General features: G+C 42.0%; 1 protein-coding gene across 3 annotated transcripts in view; it reads right to left on the bottom strand.

Moving 5' to 3' along the window:
• LOC306925599 (IgGFc-binding protein-like) overlaps positions 1–9,760 on the bottom strand; it is a 50,214-nt gene extending 40,454 nt beyond the window's left edge. The window contains exons 1-5 of one of the 3 annotated variants that reach the window (XM_079504524.1): positions 9,561–9,760; positions 6,394–6,420; positions 3,813–4,477; positions 2,537–2,615; positions 895–1,267 (exon numbers count right to left, since the gene is read on the bottom strand). In XM_079504524.1, coding sequence (XP_079360650.1) covers positions 895–1,267; positions 2,537–2,615; positions 3,813–4,477; positions 6,394–6,420; positions 9,561–9,722 — 1,306 coding nt within the window. In that variant the 5' untranslated portion in view covers positions 9,723–9,760. The remainder of the gene's footprint in view (positions 1–894; positions 1,268–2,536; positions 2,616–3,812; positions 4,478–6,393; positions 6,421–9,560) is intronic. The other 2 variants (XM_079504526.1, XM_079504525.1) reach the window with 2 other exon arrangements.
• Between the last annotated feature and the right edge of the window lie 11,874 nt (positions 9,761–21,634).

The raw sequence follows: 21,634 nt of genomic DNA, 5'->3' as shown, positions 1-21,634 counted from the left end.
TCCTTGACATGAAATATTGAGAACCACTGATATAGAAACATGAGGTTTTTCAGAAAAAAATACATTTTAAAAAAGACATTTTTTAAATTTCGACGTCAGGCCTAAATGGTTTAAGCTGTCCCGGGCGGCGCCACCAGGTCAAACAAAGGTGCTTATTGATTGGTTGTGTGGTGAAGGGTTTTGGTATTGCAACTCTAGATTCCAGATATGAAAAATATGACCTATAAGCAGTGGTGGAAAGTAACTAAGTACTTCTACTTAAGTACTGTACTTTTTTGAGGTACAATTTTGAGGTATTTGTACTTTACATGAGTATTTCCAATTTCCAATACTTTTACTTCTACTCCGCTACATCTCAGAGCCAACATTTGTACTTTTACTTCAGTACAACTATTTGAAAACTTTAGTTTTAATTTTTATTAGAAAACATACATTAACCACTTCAACGGCCATTTGAAAATAGCAGATCTACAAGCTCACAATGTGTCACGTTGCATTGTGAGCTTGTAGATCTGCTATTTTCAAAAGATTTTGTACACAGTTTGAACTTGTGAAATGGGACATTCTGCATGAGTACTTTTACTTTTAGTACTTTAAGTACATTTTGATGCCGATGCTTTACATACTGTACTTTTTCAATTCCGTACTTTTACTTGTAACAAAGTACTTCTAAATTGCAGTATTGGTACTTTTACTTAAGTAAAACAATTGAGTACTTTTTTTCCCACCACTGCCTATAAGAGTTGCTTGGGGGCTGTATACAGTTGGGTGCCATTGGTATTGTGCCATTTCATTTAAGTGTTCTTTTCCTTTTGCAAATATTGGAAAATTAGTTCCGAAATCAACCAGCAGGTGGATCAGTTGAGTATGTTTATTTTGTGTGCATTATAGTACCCTCGTGACACACTCCGGCGGTGCCGTAGCCGCGGTATTGCTTCCCTCCGTAGACGTACATCGCCATGGGGGCGTCGCCCCCCTCCACGGTCACGTGAGCCTGCATGTCCCCCAGCGCCACCTTGGACCACACGCGCGCGTCGTCGGCCGGGAAGGCGATCCACGTGGGCTCCACGCACCTCGTCGCCCGTCCTGGCACCTCCGTGCACACTCGCACGCCGTCCGAGCCCTCCTTCTCCGACAGCAGCACGGCGTGGCTCATTATGCCGTCCTCGGTGTCCGCGGCCCAGGCGTCCGACAGGCCCCACGAGGGCGTCAGCGTGGTCAGGAACGGGTCGAAGGGCTTATTGCTGCTCAGGAACATGGCCAGCACCTTGTTTTATTTTGTTTTTTTTAGTGGAGGACATTAGATTTAGACATATATATGTTTTCTATAGTTTCCTTTATAGGCTCTATATTTGCCAGCCCCTGATGAAGACCGTTATTGGTCGAAACGGGTGGTTTAACCATTCTGGGCGGGAACCCCTTTTGGTGTTTTAAGCATTGTGTTATACTTTAGCTATTGAAAAATAGCAGATCTACAAGCTTGTGTGGCTACGAGCTTGTAGGTCTGCTATTTTTGAAAAATCGTCAAATGTGCCTCAAATCTTTGAATATATATTATTACAGAGTGAGCATTTTAAGTCAAATCTTTGCTTCTGGGGAGGTCCCTGGAACAACATATTTTCAGATGGGGGGCGGAGGCATATTACGTATAGTTTTTGGGCTCCTTTGACATGAAATATTGAGCACCACTGATACAGAAACATAAGGTTTTTCAGAAAAACTGAAGAACTTTTTTAAATGGATATCTTCCCCCCTTTTTAAACTTTTGAGTGTCCGGATCTTCTCCTTATTTATATCCCGACTGATCCAGGAGCACCTTTTTCATTCTAGGCCAAGTACTTATTTGACTTCTTTTAAAGGACCACTTCACCACTTTTCAACATCTCTTCATATAATTGGTCCTCACTAATGTTCATGATAAAACACCACCATTTTTTCCTACTCAGTCTGTGTCTCATAGGAGGGCTTTGGGCAGTTCGAACACCCGTCCACGAGTGACATCATCGTTAGGCAGATAACAAGATTTGTTTTAAAATATATTTAGATTTTTATTATCGTGAGAACGATGGCTTCAACTTTTGCATTGCAACTTTTCAGGAAAAGAAAGCCTGCCGTTTCTATTAGCTTGGATTCACCATCGATGATGTCACTGGTGGACGGGTTTCTGAACTGCCCACAGCCTTCCTATGAGACACAGACTGAGTAGAAAAAAATTGTGGTATTTTATCATGAACATTAGTTAGGACCAATTATAGGAAGAGAAGTTGAAAAGTGGTGAAGTGGTCCTTTAACAATTTTTTTCTTTTTCTTTTTTACTTAAAAAAAAATTATCTTACAACTCTCTTTCTAAAAAAAAATAGAACAAATCAATGTTAGCCTGTGCTGAACTATTGCTACTGCCATTTAGCTATGTATGAGTTAAAAAACTTTCCAGGTGACTAAAATGTGACTGAAACTAAATTAAAACTATTGAAGAGACTATGAACTAAAACTAAAATCAAAATGTGCTGCCAAAAACCACACTGTTTGTCTATACCTTTTTGGTGGCGTTGACGACCACCGGGTGTCTGTCTTTGACCTGCAGCTTCATGCTCTGACCCAAACGCAGCCGAAACCTGTCGACGCAGAGGAGGAGAGGATTATCGTTGCCCACATCTGATATATAGATTTTTTTTTAAATAGATAGTATATTTATTAATTGACTGTGAATAATATATAGCCCATTCCTACACATTTGATACATATCGTTGCTGTCGGGTGGAAACCCTGTATTGTGGGAAAAAACTGCTATACTTTTGAGGAAATGGGAAATATAACCCGTGTTCCATCAGATCCACTATAGAGCGTCGCAGTCCCGCCCCCTTTCATGACACCAGGCCCAGGAAATTAATCCCAATGCATTTTTCCCATAGACATTTCAAAAAGTATTTATTTAAAGACCTTTTAAGCGTCGTACGAAGCCAACTCGAGTCGTGAAAAATCATGACAAGAAACACAATATTTTGGACCAAACAAATAATTACAAAGAAGAAAAAGAACAAAATAAGTGTTGTAACCTGCCGTTTTTTTCTTCTTTCTAATTATTTGTTCGGCCCAAAACATTGTGTTTATTGTCATGATTTGTCACGACAAGAGTTGGCTTTGTCTGCGGTGTAAACGTCTTTAAATAAATACTTTTTGAAAAGTCTATGAGGAAAATTAACGGGGAATTCTTTTCCGGGTCTCTCGAGGGGGGCGGGACTACGACGCTCTATTAGCTGATGCGCAGTGGAGCACCGAGGTCTGACGTCAATATCGGTAGTGGGCGTTAAAGTCCATAGGTTCATGTACTTTTTATTTGCATTGTAATCCCCATAGGGGGATTTTAGATCGCCTCATATAAGAACTGTGATTGAAAAATAAGCAAATCATCCAGGCCGTTTCACTCATGTGGATATGAAGAATCAACTGACTGTGAGAAAACGCTAACGTTACTGCTGCTGAATTAGTTAAATTTTTGCTAGAAACAGACTGTATATTATGAGGGACTGATGTCATAAACGATACAGAGACACCTCCCCGACGATATCGCAGGAGCAGTTTGTTTATTTTTGGACCACAATGCTTATATGAGACGATTTTAAGATGACCCCATGTTATTGTCCATAGAGAAACATTTCCATGAACCAGGGGATGAGCGAGTGACGTCAGGACTATATGGCGCTCTATTGTCATCTTGTAGAATGGCTATTTTTGCATGGTACTGTCTGCCATGGGATAAAGTATAAAATAGGACATTCATTTACAAAAACAAATCTGCTGCCATCTCTTACTTGGACGTGTGTTCCCCCTGCACTTCCACTTCTGTGTCGCCACTTTCGGCTGCCACTATGTAGGCGAGTTGTTGCTTGGCATCGCTCATACTGGGCACCATGTACTCTTTACCCAACTCTGACACCGGGGGGAGCTGTTCAACCACGTGCTCACACGTGTCCACCATCTTCACGCAACTGTGGCCCACCAACACCGCCACGGGCCTCTGGGCCTGAACCCACGTGCCCGTGAGGTCGCTGGCGCCTCGCATGAGGTACGTCTCGTGAGGCTTCAAGACCACGTTCACTTTCCGTCCGCCCGTCCAGATGTCCTGCGTCCGACGTGTTCTCAGCGTGACGTCCTGAGAAGGCGTGAAGGTGATGTTGTTGGCGCTGTCGCCGTTGACCACGGCCACCAGCTTGTCCATGGAGGCAGGTCCGAACGGCGGCGTGAAGACCACATAGTCCTGCACGGCGTGCCGGCGGACGGGCTGGACCACGGTGCCGTCCCCCGTCCCAGAGCGGCTGTTGAACGCCATCACGGTGATGTCCTCGCTGGACGAGACCCGGACCGCCAAGTCGGGGTGAGCGCCGGCGCGCCGGAGCTGCGTTTCGACCGGCAGCTCCACCCAGACGTGTTCGTTCGGAGATAAATGAAGAGTCCTGGAGAAGTGTCCATAAGGCTCCTGCAGATTTATAATACAGTCATCGTCATCAGGAAGGCGTGAACATTGCTATGCCATCTGAACTAGCAGATGCTCAGTTAAGTTTTTTTCTGCTAATGCTATACACATCCATGTCGGCATACAGCACGCACGCGCGCGCACGCACGCACGCGCATGCGCGCATAGTGCGACAGCCTATGTTGCTTCTGTATGCCGACATGGATGTGTATAGCATTAGCAGAAAAAAACTTAACTGAGCATCTGCTAGTTCAGATGGAATAGCAATGTTCACGCCTTCCTGATCACACACACACACACACACACACACACACACACACACACACACACACACACACACACACACACACACACACACACACACACACACACACACACACACACACACACACACACACACACACACACACACACGTCATCTCTCTCGCCTACTCTCATGCAGGAGACACAGCGGACTGGAGGAGGAATTGCCGCATCACGCTTTTGCTTATTCCTTCTAAATCTCTGTATATAAAATATAGCTCACTCAGCGAATCTCTTAGTTACATCAATATTGTTCTTCGACAATAGTTGGTTTGTGCCTAAGTATTACGATTAGACAGTTCGCATTGGCTATTTCGCCTGCCACGCACTGTGACGCACCTTCCCAGACATTAGCCATGATCGCACTGGTTTCAACCAGTCCCAGAGCCATAAATCTATCGCGACTAGCGACTGGACCGCGGAGCGCCGTCTAACACAGGATCTTTTTTCATAAAAAGACGGGATGATTTAGATCGCGAGTTATGAACGTTTTCATCAGCTAAACAGGGGAGGGAGTTTTTCGATGACGTCTCACTCTTGCGCATCACCGAGGATTGCCCAACAGGCGCTCCCAGGCTGTGGAGCCATGCGATCCGTTCTCATATCAATAATCTTCGTCTTTTGGACACTACTTCGTCCTGGGCGTCGGGCGTTACTAATAGAAAGGACAAAGAACTTCGTCCTGGGCGATGGGAGCGTGGGTAACAGACAGTAACACATTTGTGTCTCAGTGACTGTACTCGCGGACTCCCACGCATACTACCGCGGACGGAGCGATGCGAATCATGCGATATATGATGGTTTGGAGAATGGGCGACCTGAGCATGTACAAATACAACCAAATGGACCCATAACTCTACAAAATTTCAGACTCTCCTTTTTACGAAAGATTGACATTGTCAATGTGTTCGGGTGTCAATCAAACCAACTGTGTGAGTGCTGTCAAGTGGAAACCTCATACTCATAGTAGCCAATTTGAATGCAATCTGGTCAAACTGACTGATACTGATTGTTATGTTATAATCATGAGTTGGAAAAAAGAAAGTCTGCAACACTGGTATGAAAACTCAGCTTCACTGGTTTATTTGACTCAACGTTTCGATCCCTTTAATAGGATCTTCTTCAGGAATAATAATAATAATCATGAGTTGCCCATGTCTGTGTACTCCAACTTGAGATACAGTGTAGTTGATATGTATTGTGTACTGCCTGTACTGTAGCATACTTTATAGATAGGCTACGAGAGACATCTCAGACAGCAAGGTCAGCCTTGCTGCAGTAGGCACGTTATTATGTCTCATATCTTGTTGTCACGTCATTATGATCCAGCACTATATATATGTATGTTCCAGTTTGTGTAATAAACTTTGTGAACCTTTAGCGTGATACTGTCTCGTGTCACATTATTGTTCTCCCGGGCCCGCCGCCGCAGTCGCCGTACCGAAGGAATACTTCAACCGGATTGTCACACACCACCCAGCCTGCACACACTACCTGTCTGTCAAACCAGACGAGGGTCCAGTACTTAGAGTTTACAACAATTGGTGTTCAGAAGTTGGATGCCAGCAAAAGAAATGTGAATGTGTATTTATTCAGCATGTGTGTCTTATACTTACCCACGATTTTCTGCGTCCCCCTCTGCACTGTGTAGGGAAGGTCCAAACATGGATTATTTTCTTTTTTGTTTTCATTGAAGCGGAGTTCTTATTTGTTTTTATTTGCTGCCGAATACGTGAGTAGGCCAACCTATGTTAATCCACACACTGCACATGCAGATATCCACACATTTCACAGTCGTTCAAAGAGGGCCTCCATTTCTAAAGGGGGCAGCACAATTCCACACAGGTATAAATTGTGGACTGGAGTAGGCAAGTTCTGGATTAGGTGAAGTACGTGAGGAAGTAGAGAGGCTAATGTAATTTATCAATGCAAGCATGAAATGAAAAAATTAAATGAAATGAAATCTATATTTACCCAGGGTATCTGGGCTAAGCTCAAGAACTTGTTTCCAGCCAGGCCCTGCTCATAGAACACATTTCATCGTAGTGGTTCAATGCCTTGTTCAAGGGCACTTCAACGGTGGTAATTTTAACGTGTCGGACGGCTGATACGAACTAGGAACCTTCCGGTATCAAGACCGCGCCGCTATCCGTTCGGCCACCGCTGCCACAGCATCACCAAAGGTGAGTGTGTGCAAGGAGTTAACTGCCTTGCGGTGATTGGAGACAGTGAATAAGAACATTTAGTGGAAAGGTGATGCTCAGAGATCATGGAGCAACAATAATCAAGAATGGAATAGGATTAGATTAGACTGATTCCTGCAAAAAAGATTCTCTTAATGTTTTATTCTGTGAGTGTGGAAATTAGACACAACTTACTTAAGACAAGGTTGATTATTCATTAGTTTAGAAATGAGTTAGTTTTTTGAAAATGATCAGTGATCTTAGGTTACATTATATTCAGGATGATTTTATGTTTATTTTTTTGTATCCTCCCCTTTCTTCTCATCCTCTCCCCAATCCCCTTTCCCTACCCTTCCCCTCACCTTTTATTAATGAGTTTTGTATATTTATGATTATGTGTTTTCTTTTTTAATATGTAGCGTTGGATTTCTTGATTTCTTCCCCTCTTTTTTCTTTGTTTCCTCTCTCTCTCTCTCTCTCTCTCTCTCTCCTCTTTTCTTTTGCGCACGCAATCACATCGCATGCGTGTGTTCGCCCAATTGGATGGTTGATGGGGAGGGGGACTCGGCTACAATTTTTCCTAGCAAAGATTGATATCACAGACGAAGTGACAATGTCATATTAGTGATATTGGCTATTTTTGTTTTGGTTCCGAGGTGTGATTGCAAGACGCTTTTCCGCACTGTATCAACACAGTATCAGTTGTTTTTTCAAAACAAAAGATTATGTTATAATCATGAGTTGCCCATGTCTGTGTACTCCAACTTGAGATACAGTGTACTTGATATGTATTGTGTACTGCCTGTACTGTAGCATACTTTATAGTTAGGCTACGAGAGACATCTCAGACAGCAAGGTCAGCCTTGCTGCAGTAGGCACGTTATTATGTCTCATATCTTGTTGTCACGTCATTATGATCCAGCACTATATATATGTTCCAGTTTGTGTAATAAACTTTGTGAACCTTTAGCGTGATACTGTCTCGTGTCGCGTTATTGTTCTCCCGGGCCCGCCGCCGCAGTCGCCGTACCGAAGGAATACTTCAACCGGATTATCACACACCACCCAGCCTGCACACACTACCTGTCTGTCAAACCAGACGAGGGTCCAGTACTTAGAGTTTACAACACTGATAGTCAGATATATTGCTGCCAGGTGAAAACCTTGTATGACCAAAACCATTCCTTTACAAAATATATAATATCAATTATCAAAAATACATAAAATAGTTAAAATAGCCTATCTACAAGCTCACACTGCATCATATTCACATCTTCACACGTTGGGAGCTTGTAGATCTTTTTTCTGTGGACCACCACCGCCGCAAATATAAAAGCTGCTGGTAGCCTAATAATATGACGAAAGTCATAATTTCTTGTTTTAACTTAAGTTGTATGAAATACTTGCCATTAATATAGTGGTTGCAACTGTATGAATTGATTGCCCGAGTCCCGTGGTGGGAGTTCTGCTCTGGTTCTGTTCTAGTTCTGGTCATTTTGTGGGGGGCACTGGGGCCACACAGTAAAAGTAAATTAATCCACAAAACTAACGTCATTTGTATTGTTGACCTATTTCTAAAATATTAGTGCAACTTTGGTTCTTTTTTGACCCCTCTATCACACAGAACTATGTTTTTTTGTCCATAGGACTACGCCCAAAAAATAGTTCCATGTGATGGAGGGGTCAAAGTTGAACGAAAGTCGCGCTAATATTTTAGAAATAGGTCAACAATACAAATGACGCTAGTTTTGTGGATTAATTTACTTTTACTGTGTGGCCCCAGTGCCCCCCACAAAATGACCGGAACTACTTCATATTGACCAAAACCAGAGCAGAACTCCCACAACGGGACTCGGGCAATCAATTAATACAGTTGCAACCACTATATTAATGGCAAGAATTTCATACAACTTAAGTTAAAAAAATCTGAACTATCCCTTTAAAGGACAACTTTAGTTTTTTTCAACCAAGGTTCATGTTTTAGGATGTTATTAGAGAAACTAAAAGATGAGTGTCATTTTTTTTTCATTTGCTGCTTTCTTTCGTATTATGGATTTTAGCTGTTTTTGACAGGGGGCGGGGGCATTCGAGCATGGGGCTAAATATGTATTATTTTACAACATTTTATAGCAATTTCTTTTTTAATTATTTACTATAGTCCTAATAAACCCCAGGAAATTACATCTGGCCACAAAACATCACAAGATCTACTGAATGTGTCAAACTGACATTGAGCCACATGACACACAGTGTGGCTTCCCCCCAGTAGGCTACCTTCACATTCAGTAGATCCTGTGATTTTTTTGTGGACAGATGTAATTTCCTGGGGTTTATTACGACTATAGTAAATAATAAAAAAATAAATCGCCATATATTTTGTAAAAAAATACATATTTAGCCCCATGCTCGAATGCCCCCGCCCCCCTGTCAAAAACAGCTAAAACGAAAGAAAGCAGCAAATGAAAAAAAAATGACACTCATCTTTTACTTTCTCTAATAACATCCTAAAGCATGAACCTTGGTTGAAAAAAACTAAAGTTGTCCTTTAAGCTGTGACAAAAATAAATAAATGAAAATGCATGATTATGGGCAGTGCACACCTGTATGTTGACGGTGGCTGCATAACCCTGGGCAGCTAGAACCAGCTGGAGTTTGGGAGTCTTACTCTTCTGTCTTCTATATCTATGGTTTGGAAGAAACGCCGTCAAGAACTCTCTGCCGGAGGTGCAACTCTGACACACTGGAGAGGAGAGGAGAGACATTGGATTGAACACGTGTAGGGCGCGTTCGGAAATACCACACCGGAGCGCACTCGCCTATTAGTTTGCATTGCGCAGTGGGCTCAGTCAGTGCGCTATTTCCGAACGCGCCCGTAATGTCACGTCATGTTAAGTCATTCAAGTGAAGTCAATCAAAGTTGCAGCATTGCACCTGTGAGCAGTGAAGCAGCAGCAGCAGCACACAGTAGAAGGAACCTTGTGTCCATGGCTGAGAGAGAGAGAGAGAGAGAGAATATCCTTACTTAAAGGGATAGTTCAGATTTTTTTAATTTAACACTACAGTAATAGTCTACATGAAGTTATAATTTGTAGAAATAGATGATAAAAAAAACGTTAGGCCTGACCTCAAAATTAAAAAAAATCTTCTAAATCCTCCAGTTTTCTGAAATAAATATTTTCAAAAATAGCAGACCTACAAGCTCGTAGCGCGCCGCTACAAGCTTGAGCTTGTAGATCTGCTATTTTTCAATAGCTAAATTATAACATAATGTTTAAAACACCAAAAGGGGTTCCCGCACAAAATGGGTTAACAACTCTCAACACGGAGAGTGTAATAAAAAAAGGCAGATCTTCAGATTTTCCGGTAAAAAAAAAAAAAATGAAAGAAAACAAAATATAATAAAATAAGTACAGTTAGTCGAATGTTTTCTTGTCCTCATGCTTTGAGTTCATCTGAACTATAACTACGATATGTACATCATTCATACGATACCTGGAGGAGAGTGGTGGGAATCCAATGACATGGAGACACGCATAGACTCTTATATACTGTGAGTACGGTAGAGGAAGGGGGGGGGGGGGTGCACGTTTACTAGTGTAAATACACTGATGGGTGGATGACAAGCATATATTGGATGTTGGGGTGTTTGCCAGTGAGGTACCTGTAATCAGATGATTCACTATTTGATCACATTAAGTGGAGAGAGTGAGAAATATAAAGACGTTAGAGCATCATTCTTCTCTAAAGATTACCATGAATCCAAGGCCGACTTGACAACAAACGCTTTCTAAAAATGATTGATTGATTGATTGAAGAATTTATTAACAGTTTGCAGAATTACAGTACATTTCAAGCACAAACTCAATACAAAGGCTGTTAACTGTGAGTGGACGACCCAATTAAGCATTACACTTGTTTCCAATAGGGTCCACCATGTTCAAATCATCAAAACATTTAGAGACGTACAAATAGACACTTCTATAGACAGAACAGGAATTCATCATAAAGGAGGTAAAAAGGGAAAAGAAACATATACAGTGAGGGGGAAAAAGGGGTGGGCGGTGGGGGGGATTCACGTTCAGCTCCGTTAAATTGTTTGTTTTCCTTGGAGGAGCTGCGTTGGGTCCCCAAGTCGGCTCCGTGGCCGTACCTTGAGTTGGCTGTGTGGCCGTGACCGTCTCTTGTGTTGTCCTTGCGATGGGTCCCCAAGTCGGCTCAGTGGCCATACCTTGAGTTGGCTGTGTGGCCGCGACCGTCTCTTGTGTTGTCCTTGCGTTCGTGTTTGAGGGATTCCGATTTTACAGGGGCCAGTTTCGAATTGCAGCCGTCCGTAGGTGCCCTTTGAGAGCGGTTTTGAAGGAGTCAAGGGATTTGCATGTCTTAATGACAGTTGGTAGGGCGTTCCACATTTTGGTGGCATAGGAGCGAAAATAATTTAGTCCCTTGTTTGTGCCGAATCTGGGTTGTACATGGTTCGTTGCACTCCCTCTGGTGTTGTGGGTGTGGACTTCGTTAACATTAAGGAAGTATCTAGACAGGTACATGGGTATCTTGGTGGTGTATCGAATCTTGTGGACCAGACCCATTGCAAGATGCTGTACTCTGTCGTCGACCCTAAGCCATTCCAGCCTGTCGAAGTGGGCAGGGGTGAGGTGGGTTCGGGGGGCTAGGTGAAGTAGGAGCCTGACCAGTTTGTTTTGGGAAGTCTGGAGCCTGGTTTTAAGGGCCTTTGAGGTCCCAACCGGTGGAAAGGGGGTCAATGTGTATTCAAAAATAGCAGATGCACAAGCGTGTACGTACATCTGCTGTTTTTGAATAGCCAATACAAAAACATCTAATATGACACAGAATGGTGTTTTAATGGGTTCATAAGTCATCACTTCGGTATATTCTAGTTGAAATCTAGAGCGGTTTTGACTCTTTCAAAACCTCTCTCAAAGGGCACCTACGGACGGCTGCAATTCGAAACTGGCCCCTGTAAAATCGGAATCCCTCAAACACGAACGCAAGGACAACACAAGAGACGGTCGCGGCCACACAGCCAACTCAAGGTATGGCCAATGAGCCAACTTGGGGACCCAACGCAAGGACAACACAAGAGACGGTCACGGCCACACAGCCAACTCAAGGTACGGCCACGGAGCCGACTTGGGGACCCAACGCAGCTCCTCCAAGGAAAACAAACAAATGAACGGAGCTGAACGTGAATCCCCCCCACCGCCCACCCCTTTTTTTCCCCTCACTGTATATGTTTCTTTTCCCTTTTTACCTCCTTTATGATGAATTCCTGTTCTGTCTATAGAAGTGTCTATTTGTACGTCTCTAAATGTTTTGATGATTTGAACATGGTGGACCCTATTGGAAACAAGTGTAATGCTTAATTGGGTCGTCCACTCACAGTTAACAGCCTTTGTATTGAGTTTGTACTTGAAATGTACTGTAATTCTGCAAACTGTTAATAAATTCTTCAATCAATCAATCAATCAATCAATCAAAATGTCTGTATGCATCGTTTCTGGCAGCACAATATCAGTGTTGATTTCGTCGACTAAAACTAAGACGAAAAATGTTCGTCGACTGCCTTTTTTCACTGAGGAAAACTAAATGGAAACTAAATGAAAACAAAGCTATGATGACTAACACTAAGACTAAATATATTGACAATATCGTCAACAAATAAAAACTAAGACTAAAATGTTAGGGAGGGACTAGTGGACAAGATATCCAGTATGTCATTTTACACTTGGTTGCATGCTGAAAATAGCCGATCTACAAGCTCACAACGACGCGCTGTGAGCTTGTAGATCGGATATTTTCAGCTGGTGTGAAAACAGTCATTGCGACGGCATCAAGGCCCGCCAAAACGCATTTTAGTCGACTAAATCAACTGTAGATTTAGTGAACTAAAATCTTATGATATTTAGTCGACTGAAACTAGACTAACACTAAAACATTCCCGGGTGACTAAAATGAGACTAAAACTAAATGAAAACTATTCAAGAGACTATGACTAAAACTAAAATCAAAATGTGCTGCCAAAAACAACATTGCACAATATACTGTACCTTGTGTAGTTGTCATCAACTTAAAGGGAAACTTCACCCTTTTTGCAAAAATATATATGTTAAAGACGTTTAGAAGATTTAGAACACATTCCTGGGTGTCTTTTTGTGTGTAATATGTGGTTTTAGATATTTTAGATGTTAGCAGTGAACCCAGTGTCTCTGATGTCATGGACACTGGGCTCACGTACTTCCTGGACTACAAGGAGGAGGTGCACTGCTCCACAAGGAGGAGCAGTGCACCAAAGCATTATGGGAATTCTAGTCCAGGAAGAAAGTGAGCCCACTTTCGATGACATCAGAGACACTAGGCTCACTGCTAAAATCTAAAATATCTAAAACCACATATTACACACATAAAGACCCCCAGGAAAGTGTTATAATTCTAAATCTTCTAAACATCATTAACATATATATTTTTGCAAAAAGGGTGAAGTGTCCCTTTAACTCAATGGTCGCCAAGGACTTATTTAACTTCTTTTTCATGATGTCCAGTTTTTTTTTTAGACTTTTTTTTTTTGAAAAAAATAAAAATATATAAAATAAAATAAAAGAGATTTGGTGGCGGTCTGGGACTTTTGGCGCCCCCTGGTGGCGGTGAATGAGTTTTAAGGGCCAGTCAGTGGGCAGAATCTGGCTGAAGTCACTCACTAAACTAAACTGCTGACTGTTCACATCATCATCATCATCATTCACCATCCTCGTCTCTATGTTTGTTAATCACTCATCTTCATTATCCTAGGATTTCTATTTTATTTAACCTTTATTTAACCAGTACTAAAAACACATCGAGACTGCATCCCTTTTTCAAGTGGGAACTGGCCAAGAGGCAGAATACATAATTACACTTTCAAACGCTACATTGTACAGATGATTGATTCTTTATTTAAGTGTCACGCTTCCAAAGAAGCCCAGCACATATTATGGACTTACGGGACACTTTTTACAGTTTACATAAACAATTACAATAAACCCACATGACGGTTTGCAAACAATGATCAAGTGAATACCAAACTGACTAATACACCCCAGGTCTTTACAAGGCAGATTAAATAACATAAAAACAAACACCATGAAATAAAATACACCATTAGGCCTGTGACAGGAGACACATGTAACTACTTGAAGAGCTGGGATTGTCTTCCACCTCCAGGCTCTAGAAACATGTCAAGTTATACAACAGCCAAATAATACATCCATGAACATACCTCCAGAAGCCTATAGAATATATTATATACAACAGTAGCCAAAATAATACACTACACAATAACCGGGTACAAGAACATTTAGGATGATTATACTGTTTTATGTTATAGCATGTATGCTTTGGCAATAAAGCAATTTGAATTGAAATGAGCGAGCGAGAATAGAGAATAAGAGAATAATAGAAAGAGAATACACCCATACAAATACCTAATGAATGCATACAAATTCACAATTATACAGCCCAGTTTGTTTCTAGAGCCTGGACTAGAAGACAATCCCAGCTCTTCAAGTAGGTACATGTGTCTCCTGTCACAGGCCTAAGGGTGTATTTTATTTTATGGTATTTTATTTTATGTCTTATATTATTTAATCTGCCTCGTAAGGATCTGGGGTGTATTAGTCAGTTTGGTATTCACTTGATCATTGTTTGCAAACCGTCATGTGGGTTTATTGTCATTGTTTATGTAAACTGTAAAAAGTGTCCCGTAAGTTATGGGCTGGGCTTCTTAAATAAAGAAGCATGACACTTAAATAAAGAATCAATCATCAATCATCATATACAACATGTCGTTTCGAGGAAGCAATCTGATTGGTTGAAATAGCCAACTGTGTGTGCGTGCGTGTATGTGCACGTGTGTGTATGGTAATTATGGATGTCCCGATACCACAATTTCTGTGTTAGCCGATACCGATACCGAATACCAGAGAATAGCATTTATAATAATACAAAAATATCTTATTTTGAAGTCCACCGACCGTGTTGTGTTTATAGCAGACTCCTCACTCAAATGTGCACTTGCAGTTTGGGGCAACTCCAAAGCAAACTCCACATGCCCCAACATTTTATTTACCTGCCATAGTGTCAACCCCTATACCCCTGTGTCGGATCGGTGGTTAGACTGGCATATTTTCCGATACCGATATGACCCGATATGATCAAATAAGGGCCGATCCGATACTTTTCCAATACCGATACAGTATCGGGACATCTCTAGTTGTAATGCACGTAACCCGAGAACCATTTGCCCCACCGACTTCAAAATCGACACACGTTCCACACTGCAGTGCCCGGCCTAGAGTCGGTGGCATACACCGTTGTCCAGGCAGAAACATCACAAAAGGCTCTGGTCAGGCTCTGCCAGTGGGCCTAATGAAGCCAACTCCTCTCACCTGTGCAATTTCCAGCCTCTGCCTCAGCCAATTGATTGCCATGGCAACCCCACACCCCAAACCAGTCCACTTTTCACAGTCAGTTTGCACTCTTCAGACACAGGCAGACAGATAGATACAGAGATCTCCATGTGGGACACAGACAGACTGTTAAAACGGGTGCTATGACAAGTTGACAACGGGTATTATTAGGTTCCCAAGTTGCATCGTTCTCAAGTAGACCGGTGGCCGACGGGCACGTATACAGGTCTAGTAAAAGTCAGATTTGCTAACTGAGTCTCGCTGCTCTCAGAGCTCTCTGAGTTGCTAAGCTAGCGATTTTCTGGGACATTTTCGGACTCTTCAAGGTCAATGGAAAAAGGGGAATTACCAAATGAGTTTGAAACGCTGAGGAAGGCCTGCGTGCTGAAACGCGTTCGTTTCTCTACAGTTGGGTGCCACCGATATTGTCCCTTATCATTTGACCCATTTAGGCCTGACCTCAACATTTTTAAAAATCCTTCTAAATCCTCCAGTTTTCTGAAATTCATATTTTCACGATTTTTCAAAAATAGCAGACCTACAAGCTCGTAGCGCGCCACTGTGGCACCGAGTGGCACACACACACACACACACACACACACACACACACACACACACACACACACACACACACACACACACACACACACACACACACACACACACACACACACACACACACACACACACACACACACACACACACACACAGCTATAAGAGGAGCCGGGTATACAAATACATACAATATACATGTGCAGTGATAGGCAGCATATATAAAATTAAAATGACACAAACACATCATTTTAATACACAGATACTGTACTTCATCTTAACCCATTTTGACCTGAGATCAGATTCTAAAAATGTCTTCTACATCATGACAGTTTTCTGAAAAAGCTATGTTTCTATGTCAGTGGTTCTTCGATTTTTCAAAAATAGCAGACCTACAAGCTCATAGTAGATCTATTTTTCAATAGCTAAAGCATAACATAATGCTAACACCAAAAGGGGTTCCCGCCCAAAATGGGTTAAATAGAGACGGTGCGCGAATACATTGATTGATTGGAATACCTTAACAGTTTGCAAAGACAATCACAGTAATGTAGTTGTAGCGTTCAATATAAAGTCTGCTAAATAATGGGACTAAACGCCCACGAAAGCACTATGGCTTGTTTCCATTGGGGTCCTTTGAATGAATACATGAATGAGTTTCATTTTGAACATTATTTGAAAACAAATACATTAAAACAAAACTTAAACAAAAACCCACTGGGGTCCTTTAACAAGCCATAGAGCCGTATATACAGCACAGGACAAATGTAGGCAGTCCCTGCTTGCCCAGGGGAGATACAGTTGGGTGCCACCGATATTGTCCCTTATCATTTGACCCATTTAGGCCTGACCTCAACATTTAAAAAAAATCCTTCTAAATCCTCCAGTTTTCTGAAATAAATATTTTCACGATTTTTCAAAAATAGCAGACCTACAAGCTCGTAGCGCGCCACTCGGTGGCGCGCTATGAGCTTGTAGATCTGCTATTTTTCAATAGCTAAATTATAACAATGTTTAAAACACCAAAAGGGGTTCCCGCCCAAAATGGGTTAACTGTCCTTTTGCGCAGATCACGCAAACCTCAGCAAAAAGAAAAGGACAATATCGATAGCCTCCAACTGTATATGAAGAACTAAGACATGTATTATTTTGTAAAATGACAACCATCTGTGTTCACCTTTTCTGGTTAGAGGACTACGAAAAGTTGGAATTTTGTTTTAGGAAAGGTATTTTTGCTTTAGCAGAATTTTTATGCAAAGCGTGGGGAAAAAAGGCAGAATGTTTTGTTTGTGTAAAAAAAAAAAAAAAAAGAAAAAAAAAAAGAAGAAAAACTGTTTCTTGTACACAATGCAATACTGACGCAATGATTTGTATGGTGTGTCCTATAAGTCCATGTGGGCGGGGCGCCTTGGGTGCATGACACAACAATAAAGAATCTATCTATCTATCTATCTATCTATCTATCTATCTATCTATCTATCTATCTATCTAACTAACTAACTAACTAACTAACTAACTAACTAACTAACTATCTATCTATCTATCTATCTATCTATCTATCTATCTATCTATCTAACTAACTATCTATCTATCTATCTATCTATCTATCTATCATATGAACCAACGTATTATGAAGCAGTATTTTGTCCTATACCAGACAGACATCAGGGTCCAAATGTCTCAATGGACGGAGTATGGAGAACACCTGCCTCCAACTACTGCAAATGACGTGTCGACCTCATTTTGTATTAAGTTGATGCGACATCCTCAAAAGTTTACTTTCATTAATTCATGCGTGTGTGTGCGCGCACGTGCGCGTTAGGGCATTCACTTCTAGTCATTTTTACTAGTTGACTAGTTGCCTAGTTTACTAGTCGACTAGTTATTTAACTACCTATTATGTATTTTTGGGAAATAAATATGTGTACATTTAAAAACTGTGTACATTGGTGCTATAATCTACCTGATCTTGAGGCCTACAACATTGAAAAAAGAAAAAAGGAAAAAAAAACACTTTTTTTTTCTTCTTATCAACTAGTCAACTAGTACCAACAAGGTCGACTAGTGGAACTAGTCGACCAGTTGCTTAATGCCCCGACTAACTAGTCCAGGGGTTCTCAACCCGTGGGTCGCGACCCCTCGGGGGGTCGCCAAATTATTTTAGGGGGTCCCCAAATTATTTTCAAAAAAAAAAAAAAAAAAAAAAAAAGTTGTTTTTTAAAAAGAATTCCACGATTTTTCAAAAATAGCAGACCTACAAGCTCGTAGCGCGCTATGAGCTTGTAGATCTGCTATTTTTAAATAGCTAAATTATAACAATGCTTAAAACACCAAAAGGGGTTCCCGGCTCCCGCCCAAAATGGTTTAAGGTTATTGTAGCAGTCAATTTATATTGGGGGTCGGGAGGGGCGGGGCGGGGGTCCCGAGACATTGCCAAAGCATTTCCGGGGGTCCCCGGCCAAAAACGTTGAGAACCCCTGAACTAGTGGACCAGTTGCTTAATGCCCCAGCGTGCGTGCGTGTGGGTGCGTGTTTATCATTGAGGCAGAGCAGGCACGGAGGCGGCCAAGTCAAATAAGAACCTTCGTGACAAAAACAACAGCACAGTTTCGGTTTAACAACTTAACATATTTAGTAGCGTAAAAAAGGGGGCCAAGAGATGAGATGGAACTCAAACAGGATGTGTGCACTGAGCAGGTCCTTGTTGTCTCTGGGTCAACACTAGCACTTTGATACACACTTTAATACACGTTTCATTAAAAGGCACATTAATCAGTCAATCACATTGTGACCTCAAGCACCTGTGTCGGAGGATCCCGGTTATAGGCTTCCGCCTGACACGCACATTTGGAAGGGAAAGGCTCGCTCGGCTCAAGGACAGTATGGGAAAAGTACGCACTGGGTGCATATTCCGATAATACGTACTGTGTTAATGTTGTGTTATGTTCTCCAGAACATAAAATGTAGAAACAAAAAGGTCTGAATCTGCAGCAGTAGCTTTAAAACCCATTTTTGGGCGGGAACCCCTTTTGGTTGTTAGCATTATGTTATGCTTTAGCTATTGAAAAATAGCAGATCTACAAGCTCGTAGCGCGCCACCGAGTGGCGCGCAACGAGCTTGTAGGTCTGCTATTTTTGAAAAATCGAAGAACGACTGACATAGAAACGTAGCCTTTTCAGAAAACTGTCAGGATGTAGAAGACATTTTTAGAATCTGACCTCAGGTCAAAATGGGTTAACACTCCCCAACGTTTCATCCTGTTATTTTGGCATGACACCGCCGTATGACGTCACATATAGGGCTTATATAAGTGGTTATACAGGTAAATGCATGGGCGTCTGATACTGTAAGATGGTCAGTGTATGGGTTTAGGCAGTGCTGTAGTCTAGGTTTTTTGCAGACGGTATACCACAAGTAAGACGTGTCTGACTGACACACACACACACACACACACACACACACACACACACACACACACACACACACACACACACACACACACACACACACACACACACACACACACACACACACACACACACACACACACACACACACACACACACACACACACACACACACACACACACACACACACACACACACACACACACACCTCTGTATCGATCCAATTTCAGTTGCCCTCTGGTGGCGGGCGGGTGGTGTTACAGCTTGACAGACAGACAGACAGACACACAGACAGTTTCGGCCAGCTTCTATAGTTAGTGCTCACTTTGTTCGCAATAACTCTTCCCTGTGCAGCTCGCGCGTGGTCAATGTATGAAATGATTAGCAGGCGGTATACACTTTTTCTTTCTCTTCTTTTTCAGAAACTTCGCAACGGCATACTACGTATAGCGTATGATGGTAGACTACGCCACAGGGTTTAGATCCTCTCAAGCCAGGCTCTGTTTCACTAAGGTCCACTTACAATACCCCACAATACTAGCCAAAACAGAACCCATTTTCTGCTTTGATTGAAGTACAAAGTCTACACTTCTATTGCATTTATTACTCTACTACAGGGGTGCCCGCACTTTTTGAGTGGTGCAACCACTCCAAGGAACAGCAATGTCCGTGTTAACCTATGTGACTATGTTTGTGTGTGACTCATGTGTGACTATGAGTACCAGTAGGGGCAAACGTGGCGCTGTTGTGCCAGAAACAGAGAGAGAGATAGTGCTGCACCGTTGCCTGCTAATGAGAGAGAGAGAGAGGGGGGGGGGGGGGGAGGAGGGGAGTTGCAACACTCAGTTCACACAGGTGTGATTTCTTACTTGAGAGCTACTTTCAAAATGACCAGCGCGACAAGGTCTATCCAGCCAAAAAATATTATATCATTGCTGAAAATAGTTACAAAAATGTACCTGAAGGGGCTTTGGAATAGCGGCGCTGGTGTTACATAAGACACTTGGAATGGGAAATAGCGGAAATGGAATTGGTACCGTTTTGTTTTGTCTAACTTTGTAATGCATCTGACGTTCGTGCGCAACACTCTTGAAAACAAAGCATTGCATTGTGGGTTTGAGCCGACAGGCCCCATTTGACAGCTTTACTTATGAACACAAATATACATGAATGGTGAGATCGTCTGTCGGGTGTCCAAAACTAGGCTCTTCAGGAGTCAATTCAATTCAAAAGCAGCAGATCTACAAGATCAAAGCGCGTCACTTCACGCAGTGTTTCGAACTTGTAGATCTTTAAAATAGAAAAGGAGACAGCTCGTGGTCCCGATGCCAAAAATACTTTTTTTGTATTGCTTGTAGATCTGCCATATTTGATACTTTTGTCACACTGTGGTTAGTCCAGTAGGCTTAGGGCGTTCATTTACCAAACACACCAACGTTTTAAATCAAAATTCGTAGATAAAGAGGCTTCTGCCCGACAGCAACGATGTAGGTAAGCTACTCAACGATGTAGGTAAGCTACTCAACGATGTATAGGTAAGCTACTCAACGATGTAGGTAAGCTACTCAGCATCACAACGTAATTAAAGGACAACTTTAGTTTTTTAGAGTGGTGCAACCACTCCAAGGAACAGCAATATGTGACTTGTGTTAATGTGTGTGACTCATGTGTGACTCATGAGTACCAGTAGGGGCGCTGTTGTGCCAGAGACAGAGAGAGAGTTTTGCACTGTTGCCTGCTAATGAGAGAGAGAGAGAGAGAGAGGGAGTGGGGGGGGGGGGGGGGGGGGGATTTGCACCACTCAGTTCACACGGGTGTGATTTTTACTATACTGTGTTGTATGGCTCAACATGTCACCCCCTTCACATTCAGTAGATCCCGTGATCTTTTGTGGCCAGATGTAATTTCCTGGTGTCTAGTAGGACTATAGTAAATAATAAAAAAATAAATCGCTATAAAATGGTGTAAAAAAAATACATATTTAGCCCCATGTTCGAATGCCAATCCCAACCCCCCGGTCAAAAATAGCTAAAACGAAAGAAAAAAATTGACACTCATCATTTACTTTCTCTAATACATGAACCTTGGTTGAAAAAAAAACTAAAAAAAAGTTGTCCTTTAACATTCACGTGTCTGGTGTTGACAGAGAAAAACGAACACAGTTATTATCCAGAATACTTTTATTGGTCTCATGTGCATGTAGGAAACCTCATAAGAATGACCTTTAAATAAAACGCAATGTACAGCGGTATA

The sequence above is a fragment of the Electrona antarctica genome (assembly GCF_951216825.1).
Source record: "Electrona antarctica genome assembly, chromosome: 6".
Lineage (NCBI taxonomy): Eukaryota > Metazoa > Chordata > Actinopteri > Myctophiformes > Myctophidae > Electrona > Electrona antarctica.
Note: the sequence above shows the minus strand (reverse complement) of the source record. Positions and strands in the feature narration are given on the sequence as shown.